Source organism: Tympanuchus pallidicinctus, unplaced genomic scaffold (genome assembly GCF_026119805.1).
Source record: "Tympanuchus pallidicinctus isolate F22 unplaced genomic scaffold, pur_lepc_1.0 scaffold31, whole genome shotgun sequence".
Lineage (NCBI taxonomy): Eukaryota > Metazoa > Chordata > Aves > Galliformes > Phasianidae > Tympanuchus > Tympanuchus pallidicinctus.
In genome coordinates this window covers 14,112,717-14,131,558 of record NW_026294749.1, presented here as the reverse complement: position 1 = coordinate 14,131,558, position 18,842 = coordinate 14,112,717, and the positions used below count along the sequence as shown (strand labels likewise).

At 41.5% G+C, this 18,842-nt stretch overlaps 1 protein-coding gene across 4 annotated transcripts in view; it reads right to left on the bottom strand.

Moving 5' to 3' along the window:
* Positions 1 to 17,809, bottom strand: part of TNS3 (tensin 3) — a 210,413-nt gene extending 192,604 nt beyond the window's left edge. For 3 of the 4 annotated variants that reach the window (XM_052697646.1, XM_052697647.1, XM_052697648.1), the window contains exon 1: positions 17,455 to 17,809. In XM_052697646.1, coding sequence (XP_052553606.1) covers positions 17,455 to 17,550 — 96 coding nt within the window. In that variant the 5' untranslated portion in view covers positions 17,551 to 17,809. The remainder of the gene's footprint in view (positions 1 to 17,454) is intronic. The other variant, XM_052697654.1, reaches the window with a different exon arrangement.
* Between the last annotated feature and the right edge of the window lie 1,033 nt (positions 17,810 to 18,842).

Below are 18,842 nucleotides of genomic sequence, written 5' to 3'. Positions count from 1 at the left end.
CATTCCCGAAGCCATCCAGGTTACTGTAAAACTGTCATGGTTTTATGATTTTTGATATTGGCATTCCACGTCATAACATTATAATATCATGTAGTACACTGGGAGTTGAAGAGTTCATGCGCCTGTTCCATGGAATGTTGATATTTTTGTGTATCTGGTTCTCAGAACTACTACACATCCCAGAAGACTTTCACTGTTCCGTTTCCATTTTCTGTTTAGAGGGAAAGATAAAACTGTTCACAAGTCACAACTCTGCCCCTTCTTTTACTCCTCGTCTCTGCGCATGCGCTCTTTAGCCACCTCGCCTTCAGCATCACAGTAAGGCCTTTGGTTTTGGACACTCTCTCTTCCATTTATTTGGTTTATTAGCTTCAATTCCAATTATACTGCATTATGTTGTGTCATCTCACACTGCGCTATCATATTTAGCAAATTAGTTTTCTCCCTTAGCTCGCTGCTGTTTTCTTTTTAGGCCCATCTCCCCTCCTTTTCTCTACTTCCCTCTCCTGAGACATGGGTTTGTGGGCCCTCCTCCCCAGGTAACCACAGAACTGGGCTGAACTGGCACATAAACCACTGACAAAAACCTGTGCTTATTTAATGCTTGAGAGAAGCTGAAATTTCACAGCGCGCTCTAGTGTGATGGGCAGCACATCCTAAACACATAATTGCAAGAAACCAGGCCATGGTAGTCCTGCAAAATATATTTGTCTTTCTTATTTTATATTTAGTTTAGTTTCCTAATAATTTGCTTGTGAGTACAAAAAAATCTGCTTTACATCTCTGAGTTTATTTTCTTCCTTAACAGCATTTTAACACAGTAACTTCAATCCTGGCAAAAGGTTAAAAAGGAACGTCCTCAAGATAGTTACTTCAAGTTTCCTGCAAGCAGCAGCTAGCTGGAGGATGGAAACTATATATGACTCCAGCAAAAGAACACCATCTTGACGGCACATCCTTATTTATCAGAGGCCATTTGGGAGATGGACCTCAAGATGAAAACACAGGAAAACATATAATTGATTTTTCTGCATACAGATAGATTTATTTCAAATGCATTACTTCTCTTTCCTTCCCTCTCAAACTAATGGGAATTCATTTAACTGCTTCCCCACAGTGCAAACTACAATAAAGAAACACAGCTTTCAGCATCAAGAGCACAGAAGAGAAAAAAAGTTATTGAAGGATTCAAACTTAACATTGTACTTAGGTGGTAAGAAGGACACATAACAACAGCACAATTCTTCCTTTCACAGACCAGCTAAAAATCTGGCCTCTGCTTCTCTCCTTCCTCCTACCAGCCCTGGAATGTACCTTGGCAAGGCTCAATTAATCATTCCTTTCCTGGTCAACACGGGTTCATTTCCAATTCCTGACTTACTACCTCTCTTCCAGGATAAAGGAGGTGTAACTGTTAAAATCCCAAATAATGTTTAATATAGCTGAAGTCTTCTGATTGATCTCCGTGTTATTGAAAATTATACTATTTTCTTCATGTTCTATTCATAAATAAGCATTAAATAGCATCTCCTAGGTAATTTGGACAGAAGCTAGAAAATAAAACAATGCTTACCTCTTTGAACTCTGTTTTCCTTTCAGAAAAGCGTGACTTTAAGAGAATGTATGCAAGGTGCACTGAGGCAGGAAAACTGAGGGGAGAAAAGCCAGACCTCTTCATTGCTGACACTGATCATTCAGATCCCAATGCTAGTGGTTCATGAATGTATAACGAGTGATGTAAAGAACTGCTGCTGCACCCATTTTCGTAAGATTATCAAAAGCAAGATCTTGCCTTTTGCACTTTTTGGAACTGACAACACCATATCAGTGTCTCAATGAGCCTTACTCATTTGCTAATGAGAAACACTGCAGCTAAATCTAGTTAGCCTCTGTTTTCTAGTTAGTCTGCTGTTTTCGCAGAGTAGAAATGTGTTCCTGTGAATCTATTCCTGTGTGCACTTTGCCTCTTATATTTTAACCTCTGATTTCCAATATGAGATCTATCTTTCTGATGCTATAATTGTCCACTTTTGCCTCATCTTGCACTTCAATCTGTGGTCTCAGATGTCATCCATTTGGCTTAGAAGCCCCTCTCTAAAACAAAGGTTCTTGTTTTCCCACACTATATAGCATCTGAGTGTGAGAACCAGGCTAGCAAGGATTCCATAGCTCACACAACGTTATATCTAGGTAAATATTTCCATTTAAACAAACAAACAAACAAAAGAGAATAAATAAAACAAGTTATCATACCGTATATATTTGTACCTTGTTCTAAACTAATTTACTCCTCTTGTATGGATGTTTGCATTGCATCTTTCTGGTAAGTAAAAATAGAGAAGGCAACAGGAGACAGAATAAGCGTGCTAAATGAGGATGTAGTTCAGCAGCCTGTGAGACCATAAGGTAGCAATTACTTTGTGGTGCTTTTTCAATCACTGTAATATCACGCAGAGTTACACCAGGTACAGTGTTTTTCCTCAATTCCTCAATCTCTGTGACCCTTTGAGGAATATACAGTGTAATCTCAGCTGAAGGAAGAAGCTCCTTCTTGACTGAAAGGCTCCAGTAAGAATCTGTAACTCAAGTAAGGAAGGATTGTATGCCAAAGTAATTCCACCAGTGATTTAGATACTTGTGATACAGTCGCTGGTGTATGGTGCAAAACTGGGCATGCTGCAAAAACTGTGAAGGAAGCACACCATGAGTCCAGCTCTTATCAGCTGCAAGGAAGTCTCTTATCAGGACTTTTGGGGAACATGGTTTTGGATGTTGTCATCCCATATCCTGAAATTAAATAACCTGAGGTTGGGACTTCAGTTGAGAAATCTCTCTGGAAGGGTAGGCAATAATCCAGCTGTAGAGAACAGATGAAGTGTATCTGACACTACAAATGATGTTTTAGTCTGCAGATCACACCCACAAAAAACATTTTGTTTAACGTGGTAGGACCGGAAAGAGGACAGATGTTTTCAGAATAATAATAATAAAAGAGCCATAATAATAACAACTCTCCATGTAGAAAGTATGTGGATTTCAAATTAATTGAGTCCCTGACATTGGTATCAATACATTCTGAAAGAGTCAAAATGGGCTCCTCCTGTAGGATTGACACAACATGAAAAAATGGAACAATATGAGGTTAAATCAGGTCCCATAATGACCCTATTATTATATGGTTGTTCTTCTCTACTGAATCTTTGACCCACCAGTTTTAATTTATTTAGAAAAGTAAAAACACGACCCAAAAAAAAGCCAATAACACATATTACACATAAGGCCATAACACTGCACTGCCCCTCCTTTCCTAAGTGATTTCATTTCTATATCCATTAAAAACTTGTCTTCAACAGAAGTATGATGAATTAATTAGTCGCTAGTATCTTGCAGAGCACCCTGAACAGTTCTGCAGCTCCTACATTTGGTTAGGTCAATATTTAATCTACAAGAACTTACAAATGAAAAATAGTATACAAAGAGCAGGCAAAAGTCATGTGGAAGGTGAAAATGAAGAGCCTTGAAATGGAATTGAAATTCTTAATACATTAAAAACTTCCTAGTAAGGAGCCCTTGTGTTTCCTTTCTAAAATGTAGCTTAAAGGAAAAAAAAAAAACCCAACTCTTCAAATAAGAGAATTGTATTAACATTTAGATCACATCCAATTTAACCATGAATTTCTGTGCATTCCAGTATCCAAATATCCAACTATCCTCTCTGTTTAAAGCGCAATCTAAGAAGGTGGGAGGGAAATATGATGTAACATGATTTCTAAATTTTACCTTATGTACTGAGGGGAGTCAGATTTCTCAGCATCTAGGAGAATATATGCCACAGCTTAATATCCAGATTGAAAGGTTTTCTAAGTGTGCAAGTATTTTCAGAAGAATGCTTTCAATGTACTCTGATTTTCAGAGAGTTTAAAGTCGCAATATGCAAGTAATTAGAAGTGTAAGTTGTGTAAGTTTTCCAGTGAGACCAGGAAAAGAATGCTTTGTGGCAGGGCTGTTTCTAACTTATTACAAGAAGGGCAAAATGTGCTTCTCCACCCAGCCTTGGCCAGAGAAAAAAAAAAAAGAAAAAAAACCCAGGAAGTTCAAAGAGTTTTCAGGAATCCAGTAGCTAACAGTCCATTCATCTTTGGCAAACTCATGTAACGTTCAAGTCAGTCCCAGCTTCGTATTAAAAACTCACCAAATCTAATCCTTCTTCTCAGTAAATACAGACTGAGAAAACACACTTTTGGGAAGAAGCTCTGGTTATCATCTCTGCCCTGCCAGTGCTTGACAGGTTAGGCCAGATTTTAGTTTGCCATCACATTTGAGATACAAAGGTGCTGACAGAATTAAATTAAGCAGCTCTTCAGCTCTGAAAAGTTCTGATCATAACTGATCAAAATGCTGAAATAATGCATTGAAATGCAACTATAGAGCAAGAATAATATAGCCACTTATTTATTTATTGCTTTTATCTTTTTTCTAATTAGGTACTATGAATAAATTCCTTAATGAAAATGTCTTCTGCATAAAGATGCAACAGAAAGCATATGAACATTATGCAGAAATTACTACATCCTCAATGTATTTAGGGCAATGAAGCTCACGAAGGGTCTGGAGCACAAGCCTTATGAGGAGCAGCACTGGGAGTTGGGACTGTTTAGCCTGGAGAAGAGGAGGCTCAGGGGTGACCTTATCGCTCTCTACAGCTTCCTGAAGGGAGGCTGCAGTGAGGTGGGGGTCAGTCTCTTCTCCCAGGTAATTAGAGATAAGATGAGAGGTAATAGCCTTAAGCTGCACCTTGACAGGTTTGGGTTGGATACTAGGAAAAATCTCTTGTCTGAAAGAATGGTCAAGCATTGGAACAGGACGCCCAAGGAAGTGGTGGAGTCTCTGTCCCTGGAGGCGTTCCAGAAACATGTAGATGTGACATGTAAGGGACATGTTTAGTGGACGTGGTGGTGATGGGGTGATGGTTGGACATGATGAACTTAGAAGTCTTTTTCCATCTTAAGGATTCTTCTGTTTTTTAACAACTACCCTTTTATTTTCTGCAGAATCATATAGCAAGGTTAATGGTTCTTATTTTGTTTTTTTTTTCATTCTTGTCATTGTTCAGAAAAAGAGTCACATTTTTCAATCTTGTGAACCAGTTCTTTACAATTGACTTTATCTGAGTTGGAATTAAAAGGAGTTTAAAACAATTTAAAATAAGAATACTGTTCTCTGGTGTGTTCTATGTAATTCTTTGCCTATGCAAAGCCTTCCAACAATCCTGCAACCAGTTCAAGCTTGGTTTGGGTTTACTAAGCTTTGGAACGATGTGCAAACACTGTTATCCTGACAATCTCAATAGAGTTGCAAGCGACAAGAAGAGAGGAACAGTGGAATCTCATTCAGAGCTTTTCATGGCTCAGTCTCTGCCCTTTAACAAGATCCTCTGCCCCTCAAGATGGGAGCCATCTACAACAAAATCAAGCATTTATTTATAATAATAAATAATAGCAATTCTACATTTTATGAATACTCAGAGTGAATGGACTTTTGCAAGTGAAAAATAACATAAACAAGCAAAGCATATTTTTGCTTTCAAAACAGTATTCCTCCACATCTCTCATTTTATGAATGCTCAGTGCATTCACTGATTGATTCTAGGTGATACTTCAAATTTACATTCTTTTTTTCTGTTGGGAAAACTGCAAAGAGTTCAGTTCCAAAAGGGCTATCCAATCACTCCTGTGAGAGGGTTTATCTTATCAGTGTTGTCTTTGTCTAGACCCTCACATCTTGAAAGTCTTCATGTTAAATGTGTAAATGCATTCCTAAATACAAACCCTTTCCAAGTAAGAGATGATAAAAGAAAAGCCATCCCCATCCTGTTCTGACATGGTTCCACAAATTCTGCTTTTACATCACTGGTTTAAAACAACTCAACTCTAAAATCCTGCAAGTTTGGTTTGGTTTGTGCCAATAGATTATTTTCTGTTCTAAAACATAGACACAGTTGGTGAAACTAAAATTGACCAGAAGTCAGTGGGAAATTACTCAGGACTGAGTCTAGGGAAGGTTATGGATAAAGTGTCTCATGAACAGTTTACAAAGGACATTATTTTGTATCACAATAACTGCAAACCTCAGCTTCCTCCTACTTAGATGTTTTAAAACTACAGGTCCTTATGGTAACAGATCAACCACCAAATTAGCTCTGCATAGCCTCAGCCCTCCTCTATTTAGCACCGTCACTGGTGCCATGGCACTGGAAGAGCCAACTGAAGTTCTGGACAGTATGTATTTCTGATAGCGTATAGTTTTTCTTATATCGCTTACGAGCAATGTAATACTTGGGAACCTCCAAGTACAAAGACTCAAATGGTTCTAATTTCCCTCAATGTGATAGCCATAGTTAATACCAGATTTGGCAGGAAGCAGGCATTCCATGCCCGCTGGGCTTATACAGACATGAAAAAGAGTTTATGCTTGACATTTCCTTTAAAAACATAACAAAAACCATTTGCCCTTTCAGTTCCCAAGCATACATTACTTTCTGAGAGTCTATTACTTTAAAAATGCATTTGTTGGCTCTGGTTGCTTGGATAACTGTCAAAAAAAGAACTAATGTTAGGCTTTTTATTGATGTTTTGTGGTCTGATGACAGAGAACAGTGGAAAACAAAGGCAAGATACTGGACTGCACATTCACTCTCTGGCCCTACAAAAATCACTTTTGATAAATAAAAGGTGATTTATAACATCAAGCTCTGATTTCTCACTTCTCCATCAACTAGGAGAAAGAATATGGAGTATTTCCCAATTCTGTTCGGTGTTTTCTTCCCTGCATTGTTAGATACAGCCATACAGATGGTGCCTGAGCCAAACAGACAATTAAGATCCAAAAACAGCTTCCTCAGGTGCAGCAGTCCATTTTCCATCAGCTGTGACCTCTGTTCATACCATGGTTACCACAGAGAGCTAACACCTCCCCAGCGTTAGATGCATTTGGGATAGATCAGCGCTGGAAACGTTTGTGAACGCCAGTTTTCTCCATGTAGGAGGTACAAAAAGGCTAGACTGGCAAGTTGAAATCAGGATTCTCTTTTAAGTTACACAGTGAAAAAATAACCAACCTAGCTGCCCCACTATGAAATCCATATGGAGACAAAGAAGATTACATCTTGCTCTGTGAGTGTCAAAGCTCCTCAAAAATGGCATGGCCTCAATCCATGTGTAAGAAAGCGTGCATAAAAGCATAAAGCAACTCTTAAAAGTCACAGGAAACGAGCAGCTTTGAGATGTGCTCAAAATCTGACACAAACAATCATGATTTACTACTTTTATTATGCTATTCAAAATTAAAACAAACAAACATACAAACAAAAAACTACTTTGGCCTTGCAGTCAAACGCATTCTGGGGTTTTGGGGCTTCAAGTTAACTTGAAATATGAAGAACAACCAGTGTGGATTTGTGGGTACATTCACACATGTGCTCACATGTACACATAGAGATATGTGCTGGTTTTTGTAGTGCATATATATGTATAATAAAACTAAACCCTTGCCACAAGAAATGCCAGTATTCATATCCAGGGAGAAAAGGTGCAATTAGAATCACCATTATAACTTAAGCTTCTAGGAAGTGACAAAGAAGTTCTAACTTTCGTGACTTCAAATGGGATCTGGGACCTAATTAATTTTTCTTAAAGCACATTGAGTCCAAAAGGCTTTTAGAGAACAGCACTGCCTCGAGGAAATGCTCTCCTCGTATTATCAGCTGGCTCACATTGGAAGCCAGAAAACATTACAATGGAGTAGGGGTTCACCTTTCTTCAGAGAACCAGCAACTTCCACGACCATGCAGCAGCTGGATTAGTGGGAAGACCTGGAAGGAGTGCTCCAAGCAGAGCCTTATGGACAGAGTAGAGAGAGACAATCCTGTCCTTCGCCCCCTTTTTTTAATGTCAGTAAAAGAAACTGTAATGGATGGTTCATAATAAGAGAAAACTCAAAGCCTTTGAGATAAAAACATAACAGGGCAGGAGGGAATGAAAGCATCTATTTACTTCAGGTATCTCAGACTTCATTCAGTTTTTTGTTTCCACATCTGGAACAGCTCTGATAAACAGTAGTGGTAATTGACTCTCTAAAATATGACAGCTATAACAGCTATTCATGCCCTTAGCCCAGAATGGAAGATCTTTAATAAAGTTGTATTTGCCTCTAATTGCAGAGAATGTACAATAATAGAACAGCCAGGAACACATTATCTTGGAATGCAGTGCTGATATAGTGCTAAAGAACATACTACAAAGTAAAAAGATCTGTTCCAGGCTGTGCTACAAAGTTGTGGGTTTCATTTCTTTCCTTTAGTGTTTTGTCACTATTCCATTTATGTCAAAAAAGCCAAAATGAAAAAGTACCCAAAAAGCGTGTTGTGACAGAGAGAGTGGATAATCTGCAAAATTGGAATTAAAATGATGATTTGAAAATGACCATACTTCTCACAAGCTCACTTCTGAGATCTTGATATGCTTCACTTGAAAATAAATCTTTAGATATGAATTTTATTTTGAATATGCTATCAACTGTGAAGGGAAAGGTATACTCAACTATTATCACAGAATCACAGAACAATTGAGCTTGGAAGGCACCTCTGAAGTTCATTTGGTCCAACCCTCCTGCTAGAGACACCTGGAACAAGTTAAATGGGACCATGTCCAGGTGGCTTTTAAAGACCTCCAAGGAAGGAGATTCCATAGCATCTCTGGGCAACTTCTTTAAGTGCTCAGTCACTACTACACGAACGAAGTTTCCTGATGTTCAGAGGAACATTCTGTCTTTCTCTGTGCTTCCTGCCTCTTGTTCTGATGTGAGGCACTACTAAAGATCCTGCATTCATTGTCTTTGCAATCATTCTTCAGGAACATTGATGAGATCCCCTCAACCTTCTGCTTCTCCAGGCTGAACAGCTCCAGCTCTCTCAGCCTCTTCTCATAGCAGAGGTGCACCAGTACCATCTTCTTTGCAGCCCACCACTGGACTTTTCCCAGAATGCTCAGGCTTCTCTCTCTGGTCACAGAAGGAGGTGGAAAGGGACAGAAATTGGTACAGTACCCCAGGAGTGCCCTCAGCATGTCTGGGTAGAGAAGGGTCACCTGGTGATACTGGCATTGTGAAAAGAAGACAACAGAATTGCTAGCTTTCTTAGCAACAAGGGTATGCTGCTGACTCATATTTGACTTGGGATCCATGAGAACCCCCATATCCTTTTCTGCCAAGCTGCTTTCCACATGAGTGGCTCCCAGGACACACTGGTGCACAGGGACAACAGATGCAGGAGTCTGCTCTTCCCCTAGTTGAATTGCATGAGGTTCCTGTCACCCCAAGTCTCTAGTCTGTCAAGGTCCCTCTGAAAGGTAGCAGAGCCATCTGGTGCACCAGTTGCTCTCCACCTTTTTGTCATCTGTGTATTTATCAAGTGTGCACTCCACTGCATCATCCAGATCACTAATGAGTATGTTAAACAGGACTGGACCCAGGACTAAACCCTCGGGTACACCGCTTGTTGCTGGCCTCCAACTAGACTTTGTGTCACTGACCACTACCCTCTGGGTCCAGACATTTAGCCCATTTTCAACTCACCTCAAGTTACTGACCTGACCCTCTTCCACCAGAGGCACACTTTCCTGGCTCCAGCTTTTCCCCCTGGACACTGGGGCCTGCGATTTGCAAAGATCAATCTTGCTAACAAAAGTCTGTGGCAAAGCAGATATTCAGTACATCAGCCTCTTCTATATCCAGTGTAACCTGGTACCCTGTTCTGTTCAACAATGGGCCCACATTTTCTAGCCTTTTTTTTTATTTTTGGTCATATATGTACTTACAGAAGTCCTTCTTGATGTCTTTGACATTTTGACATCCCTGGCCTGATTCAATGTTGTTTGGGTTTTAGCTTTCCTAACTTTATGCCCAGATGCTGGGACAACATCTGTATTCCTCCTAGGTTACCCATCCGTGCCCCCAACCTCTTTACACTTTTTTTCTGTGAGGTTGGCCAGGAGCACTTTGTCCATCCACACTAGCCTCCTGGCATTTCTGCCTGGCCTACTGCTTGCTGAAATGGATCATTCTTCACCTTGGAGAAGTTGTTCCTTGAGTATTAATCAGCTTTCTTAGGCTTCTTCTTCCTTTCAGGGCCTTATCCCACAGGAGTCTCACTGGACTCTTCCAAGAAGACCCCCAAGATGAAGTCTTCTCTCCTTAAGTACAGGATTGTGAGCTTGCTTTTCATCTTCCTTCCTTCCCCCTGGTTCCCTAACTCCACTATTTCAGGATCACTGCTGTCAAGGCTGTCTTTGACCTCCCCATTCTCAACAAGTCCCTCCTTGCTGGTGGGTATGAGGTTTATTAAAGCACTTCCACTTGGAAAAGAAGTTATGATCAACACACTCCAGGACTGGAGTGAAACTCCTGATGGGAGGCTTCTGCTATGTTGTCCCTCCAGTAGATATCAAGGTGCAGGAATTCTCCAAGAAGAGAAGGGCCTGCAAACACAAGGCTGTTCTTACACATCCACAAAGAGTTCATCTTGTTCTTCCCGGTCAGGTGGCCTGTAGCATATTCCCACTATAATGTCACCGAACTTGGTTCTCCCTTTAATTCCTATCCTCTCAACTAACTCTCAACTACCTCCTCATTCATCCCCAGACAGGGGTCCATGTACTCCAGCTAGTCATTCACAAAAAGAGCACCACATCTACTGCACCTCCCTAGCCTGTCCTTCCCAAAATGTCTGCATCCTTCTATTGCAAACCGTCAGTCACAGGATCACATCTCTGTGATATAAATAAGACAAATAGCTCTGCAACCTTACACACCTGTCTGACTCCACCTGTCTTTACTCCCCATACTATGTGCACTGGTGCACAGACACTTAAGAGCAGCATCCCAGCTCTTTATGTTCCTAAAAAGTCTTTGAAGGATTTCTGTATAATGGTGACTTGTAGGCTTATTTGCTAATCTGCAAGTCCTACAGGTGACTCTGCTTAATCCCTATTCTGCTGATCAAGTGACCAAACAGAACATTTAATTAAAGTAATTGTTTCAGACACAGACCATTAAGGTGTCTACTTACATTTCTGTTACTTCTCATTCTTTCTGTCCTTCTATGGTGAGAAAATTTGCAACGTGCCTTCTATGCTACACTTTCTTTCCCAGTTGATCTTATAGCTAACAAATCATTTAAAAAGAATGCAGGGGTCTCATAAACACATAATCTGTTGTGGTTTAACCTGGCAGGTGACTGTGAACCACACAGTCATTCACTCACTCCCCTTCTCCCCAGTGGGATGGCAGAAAGAAAAAAAGAAAAAAAAGAACTTGTGGGTTGATATAAAGCTATTTAGAGAAAAAGGATAATAATTATGACAAGTATATATATCTATAGGTATATGGCAAGTGATGCACCAGGTAAATGTCCAGCAGAAGAGAGCCAGATGAACTCCCAACCTCTTCAAAATTCCTTCTGCTTGATGTGATATGATATGGATATGACACACCCCTCTGTCCTCTATCCTAATTCTGTTTCATCCCAGCTACATGGATCCTTTGCTGTGAATGGCCTTGAGTCTATACAATAGTGCTTAGCAGGCAACTATAAACATCAGTGTGTTATCAACACCGTTTTCACCTAGAACCAAAACATAGCATTATACCAGACACACTGAATAAACAATTTCATCACAGCTGAAACTAAAACAACCAGCAAAAAATAAATAAGTAAATTTACAAGGATTCTCATTTTATTTTGACTTTTGTGTTGCATAACAATACAATGAAACTGTATTGGTATAGACATATGAGATTGTGGGCTATTTGCTTAACATTCAATCCAAAGCCATTAAAAGTATTTATTCCCTGGAAAAACTAGTCTTCTTCCTTTTATTTTCATCTGTGCAAATAAAGAAATCTTCAGTAGGAGTAGCAAGATGGACCACTGATCTGTGTAATACTGGTGACTGCTCTCTGAGCTGAGTGGCATTCTCATACTTGCGTTAAGAGATGTTAAGATGCAGTATGGAAGTCTGCCGTACAGCCAAGATATATAGAGATTGTTTCAGACTGTCCTTTTCTCCTTTTGCAAAACTTTGTCCTATTTTTGGCTGAGATAGTGTTTTCCTCACAAAGGCTGTATATGTATATTTATTTATTTTCAATTTTAATTTAAATGGTACCGATAATGCACTGATGTTTCAGTCCTTTCTGGGCAGTGCCAGCACAGAATCAAAGAATTCTCAGCTTTTCACAATGCTCCGCCAGCAACAAAGCTGGGGGTGCACAAGAAGCTGAGGGGGACACAGCCACAACAGCTGACACAAACTGGCCAAAGGAATGTCCCATAGAACACTGCATCAGATTCAGCAGCAAAAGCTGGGGGAAAGAAGGAGAGGGAATACAACTGAAGCAACGCTGTTTGTATTCCCAAGAGTACATCATCAAATATGATGAGCCCTGCTTTCCTGGAAATTGCTTACCCTGCCTGTCAATGGAAAGTACTGAATTAATTTCTTGTTTTGCTATGCTTGCATATGCAGTTTTTGCTTTACCTAATAAATTATCATTACCTCAAACCACAGATTCTCACACTTTTACTTGCCTGATTCTCTCCTTAATCTTGGAAGATTGGAAGAATGAGCAAGCAGCTGTGTAGTACTTAGCTGCTTAAACCACAGTGAAGTGACGACTCGTTATTTAAAATTTAGTACACTTCAGTGGAAAACACTAGGCTGAGAACCATGAAATTTGAAGTCCTATATATTTACTTATGTCACTTAGCAATTCAATTTTCACTACTGCTTTTTTGCTTGCCAATACAAGACAAGCCTGTTGCTACTGGGCCTGATCTTGTTCAGCATCTTCATCAAAGACTTGGATGAAGGGAAAAAGAGTTTGCTGATATACAGTGCTGGGAGGAGTGGTTGAGACACTGGAAGGTGGTGCTGCCATTCAGTGAGACCTGGACAGGTTGGAGAGCTGAGCACAGAGGAATCTGATGAGCTTCAGCAAGGACTACTATAGAGTCCTATACCTGGGGGGAAGAATAACCACATGTGTCAGTACAGGTTCGGGGCTGACCTGCTGGACAGGAGCTTAACAGGGAAGGATCTGACTGTCCTGACAGACAACAGGCTGGCCGTGAGTGAGCAGTGTGCCTCTGTGGTGAAGGACACCAATGGTATCTCGGGATGCATTAAAAAGAGCATGGCCAGCAGTCCAGGGGAGGACATCCTTCCCCCTCTACTCTGCACTGGTTGAGTCACATCTGGAATACAGTCACATAATCACAGAACGGCCCGGGTTGGGAGGGACCTCAAGGATCATGAATCTCCAACCCCCTGCCTCGGCAGGACCCCAACCTCCACATTTAATACCAGCCCAGGCTGCCCAGGGCCCCATCCAACCTGGCCTTGAACACCTCCAGGGACGGACAGGGCATCCACAGCCTCTCTGGGCAGCTGTTCCAGCACTTCACTACTCTCATAGTAAAGAACTTCCCCCTGATATCCAACCTAAATTTCCCCTCCCTCAACATTTCCCCTTGTCCTGCAGTTACCAACCCTTTCAAAGAGTTGATTCCCCTCTTGTCTGTAGGCTTCTTTTAGGTATTGAAAGGCTGCAGTGAGATCACCCTGCAGCCTTCTTTACTCCAGGCTGAACAAGCCCAGCTCCCTCAGCCCGTCTTCGTACAGCATTCAGTTCTGGGGTCCACAGATAAAATCTAGATAGAGCCCTATAGAGAGCCACAAAGATGATAAAGGGCTTGGAGCATGTCCCTTATAAGAAAAGGCTGAGATACCTTGGTCTGTTCAGCCTGGAGCCTGGAAATTTCAACCATGATTTCAACCATGTTTATAAATATCTAAAGGGGGGGGGGGGAGTCAAATGAATGGAGCTAGGCTCTTTTCAATGGTGCAGTGACAGGACAAAGGGCAGTGGGCAAAAACTTGAACAACAGAACATCTTTACTGTGAGGGTGACAGAGCACTGAAACAGGCTGCCCAGGGAGGCTCAATGATCTCCAGATGTTCTTTCCAACCCTTGTGATTCTATGATTTTATAGCAGGCCTGCTATACTTTAAAAATGAAAGCTAACTAATAAACAAAAACAAACATGAGAAAGACAGCAATGCTAAACATGCTCCCTTCCAGGAGTCAAATTTACACTATTTTCCCCTCAAATTTGCATTAACATCTTTTGGCATATTCTGGGATAGAATGTTTGACATCGAAATTACTTCAAATACCCAGTGGTAGGAATTCAGATGGCCTGATATAGTATCAGTGGTAGAATATCAGTTGGCCTCATGTAATTACGAGGGCTGCTCCAAAAGTGCTGCTTCTTATTTTACTATGTCAAATATTTCAGAGGTGGATGTTGGTGGCACAGCAGTAGAGGCTGAACCTTCCCAACAGTATTACACCACATTCTGTCACTGTGCAACAGGTGGCAGCAGAGGGAAAGTCTGACAAAATGGCATCTGACATGGAAGTGTGTATGAACCAAAGCTGTGTAACTGAGTTCTTTCATGCAGAAAAAAATGGCACCCATTGATATTCATTCATGCTTGCTGGATGTTTATGGAAACCAAACAGTGGATGCAAGCACAGCGAGGCGGTGGGTGGTGCAGTGTAGCAGTGATGACAGTGATATGAAAGACAAGCCATATTTCAGACATCTATGCAGATTTCTACAAGCGCTGCATGCAGGCCCTTTTCATCACTGGTAAAAATGCACAGCTAATGGTAATAACTGTGTTGAAAAAACAGTGTTTTGAAGCTGTCAGTGTGCTCTGTCAAATATGTCTTTCTATCTGTTGTAATTTTCCTGAAAATAAACAGGAGGCAATACTTTCAAAGCAACTTACATATATATCTTTCTTTTGGAAGAAAAGACCTACAGAAATTCAGCAATACAGAAAGCTCGTATTTCAAGCTTTTATTTATTTCCTCCTTTGTACATTCCAGATATGAAATAAAACCACTAACATCAATACACTCTGCCCGTGTTATGTTCCATAATAACAGCATAAATTGGAGACTAAGCCAATTTTTTTTATCGTTGCTGTTGTTGTTTTTGAGAATTATTGGCTCAGATTGCCCTTTAATTTATAATAAACTACTTAAATGTAATTGGTTTCAGAGAGGAAACACTTGATTTATAAACTAATATTTGACAGAAAACAGACCATCCATTTCATGAAACTCAGTATTTTATCTAAATCTCTCTCACTCTCCCCCACCCCCTATAAATGGGCATCCTGACAGACTGGTGCTAATAAAAGTATCATATTTCTTCATCCTTGTTCTTGGCATTTCCCTCTTCCCATCTTGTAGGTATTTCAGCTCATTCTTTTGCTCCTGGGTTCATTGCTCGAAGGGTTCCCTTGACCATTCAGGATGTCTTAGCATGGAAAGGAAGAATCAGTTGTAAACTTGGAGGTATGAATCTATATTAAAAGAAGTTATCCCCAAGCACTATTATTAATTATCTGGAGAGTTCTCAGAGCAGCAGATTCTGAATTATCATCCCCAGACAGACAGAAAGAAGGACACGGAACCTGACTAACCAGAGTATAGCAGGATTGATGAGCAGGTATCCCAGCACTGGGAGAGTTTCTGTGCAAACTGGATGACTTGTACCCATGCCTTTGTAATGTAAGTTCTGGCACAAAACAGAACAGGGCATGTGTTTTGCCCCCAAAGATCGCATACTGCACAGTATTTTCTTGATGTGTTTTAAGCAAAAGTAGAATTACAGAATAATTTGGAGTGGAAGGGACCTGAAAGGTCATCTGTCTTCCAACCCTCCGCAACGGGCCGAGACACTTCCCACCATATTAGTCCTACCCACCTGACCTCAAACACTTCTAGGGATGTGGCATCCACAGCTCCTCTGGGCAACCTGTTCCAGTGACTCATGGTGACAAATTTCTTCCTAGTGTCTAATCTAAATCTACCCTCTTTTGCTTTAAAAACCATTACCTGTCATCATATCACTACACTCCTTGACACAGAGTTCCTCGTCCTTCCTATAAGCCTCCCTTACGGGTGCTATAAGGTCTCACCAGAAGTTTGTTGCAACAATTTTTCTTTTCATCATAATATTAGAATTTTCAGATTTAATATCAGGACTAAGGTCACAGGCTAATGTTTCCTTGAAAAGAGATCACTGGAGATCACTGGATATGCTTTCAAATGGAATAAAGCTCCTTTTTCTGAGTGAAGGCAAAAATTTCAACCCTTTAAATGAGTCACTTGTCTAGGATTGAATAGTGGCCATCTTACACCTCACAGGCAAGCAGTTCTGGCAGGAAAATGTACGCTCAGATATTTCCTTGGCAGCTCTTTATAATAAAATGGTTATTTGAAACTGCTTGTTTTGAAACATTACACAAAGACTAAAGGAGATGGTTTCATAGAGTGTACATGAAATGATCAAAGGGAGCCTGAAACCAGTAAAGATTGTTTAATGCACGAATCCACAGCTTACCCTTGTGTGGCATATTATTCATGAACTTCTGGAAAACTAATCCTAAAAGGTTTCAATAGAAGTGATATGTTTTCAGAAGGGATTTGAAATGAGAGGATGCTTACTTAAGCATGTGAGAGGGAGACCTATGGTGGCACACAGAGCTGGAGTCAACAAAAACACTTCAACATATGTTTAACTTAGAACTGTTGCTGAACTGAGGTTTTAGAGGTAATCCAGGAGGAAATGCACGAAACTTCAAAGGTCCAGAGGTTTGCTTAGTAACACAGAAATACAGATGCATGAATGAGCCTCTGGAATGAGTTGTGTCGTACTGAGACCATCAGCTGGGACTCTTAGAGATATTTCTGTTACTTTCCACTTGTGCCTGAAAAGCTGCTCTGCCGGCAGCTTTTCCTAGTTCTGTTCTGAGTCAAAGTCAAAGGCATCACGTGAGCCCAAACGGATTTAAAACCAAAATAATTTAAAATCGATCAAACTTTCACATACATGGAACGTTTCTTCACTATCATCCTCACGTTCTGACGTTTCTTTTCCACGACCGTCTCAAAATACGATTTATATTCAGAGTAACGTGAGTATTTAAATCAGTGGGAAGGCAAACGCTTTCTCGCGGCAGCGCCATCCGCGGCAGGGATCACAGCAGCCGCGCCGAGCTCTGTACGCTCAATTCTCATCGCCAAGCCACGCAAGCGAGACGGCGCGGACAGCCACCTCCAGCCGCGAGCCGCCGGGTCTCAGTACGAGCTCCTGCGGCACGGACAAACTGCCGGCGGTCGGCGCAGAGCCGCAACAAGCGGGCAGGGACCCCGCCTCTCTCGCTTCTCGGGCGGCCACACGCACAGCCGCACGACGCCCGCCGCACCCCGCGGCGCCGAGCCCCTCCCCGACGTCGCCCTCCGAGCGAATCCCCGTACCTTAACCATCACCTCGACCTCTTCTCGCGCCGAACGGCGCCTAGGCGGGGGGCGCGGTTCCCTCCCGTGGGGCATCGAACTCATCCGGCCGCCCATGGGCCGCCCCCGGTGCCGCTCCTCGCTATCGGCGCGGCCCTCCGGCTCCGCACTTCGATCTTCTCAGCCGTCGCCGGGAGCCATGAGGCGCCCGCACCTGCTCGGTCGTCGTCTGGGCTCTCCGCGCGTTCAGCCCTCGTTGTCAACTGCTCTGGAGCTCCTTCGCCGCCCGCTTCCCCTTTTGTTATCGGATCCGGGCCGAACGCACCGTGCGGGACGACAAATCAGAGCCTGTGCCTAAAGCTGCGTCTCCGGCTAAGGAAACCTCGCAGCCCGCCCTGTGCTGGTGGGAGGGCTTTGGGATGGTATGGATTCAATAACAACGAAACTGAAAACTCGCGAAGCGAGCCGTTTCGAGAGTGTGTGCTGCTTTTGTGAAGAAAAGCAAACTTTCCAGCCATCTATCACTGAGGCAAGCCAAATGGGACTCAAATACCAAAGTAACTTGAGAATGAAAAATAGGTGTTTAAAGTCAACACCGAGAATGACTTTGAAAACAGAATTTCAGAAGGGGAGAACCTGCAGGAATTTCCTGCCTCTTTGTGTAATCTGCCTGCCTGTATACATTAATTCCCATTAGTTTTAACAGAACTTATTTGTCCTTACTTTCCTGGCTGCAAAAAGGGTGCTTACTGCTAATGGTAACTACGTGATGGAAACAGCACTGTAAGCTTAAGGTCTCTGCTTCCCTCTTTGCCTAAGATATGTGGTGCCATGTGTAATTCGGGTTTGCCGAGGTGTGCTGTAATTCTGAATCCTTTACTTGTTAGCTCTCCAGCTTCACAGTGCTGCATTGCCCACAAAGCTCAGAAGCTGTAGTTCACTCTCAGGGGTCCTGAGAAGTTCAAGTCACGTTTATCCAACTCTCATGCTGTGAAAAGATACCTGTAATGGAGCAACAGTTGGAGCTTATTCTCTACTTCCTAACACTTGCATTTCAGTGTTCTAGCAGCAGTATATTAAAAAAGATTTGTAGTAAGTAGGTCATCCGGTCATTTGTTTGTTTGTTTTCTCAAGGAATAGAAGAAATAAGAAGTCTTTTCTAAACATTTAAGTAGTAATAAAATCTGGCATGTTTTGATAAGTAAAAACAATCCATCTTTTATCGTAACATAAGATGAATGTTAACACTAACATTAATTTGTACATCCTGGATATTCTAATTGAGTATTTGGCATCCATTATGCCAAGCACTCTACTCATAGAGACTGAAGTTTTTTACTGCATAAAAACGTTTTCTGTTCTTGTGCCTGGAGGAATTCAGGTATACACTGAGTACTCTGCATGAGGTC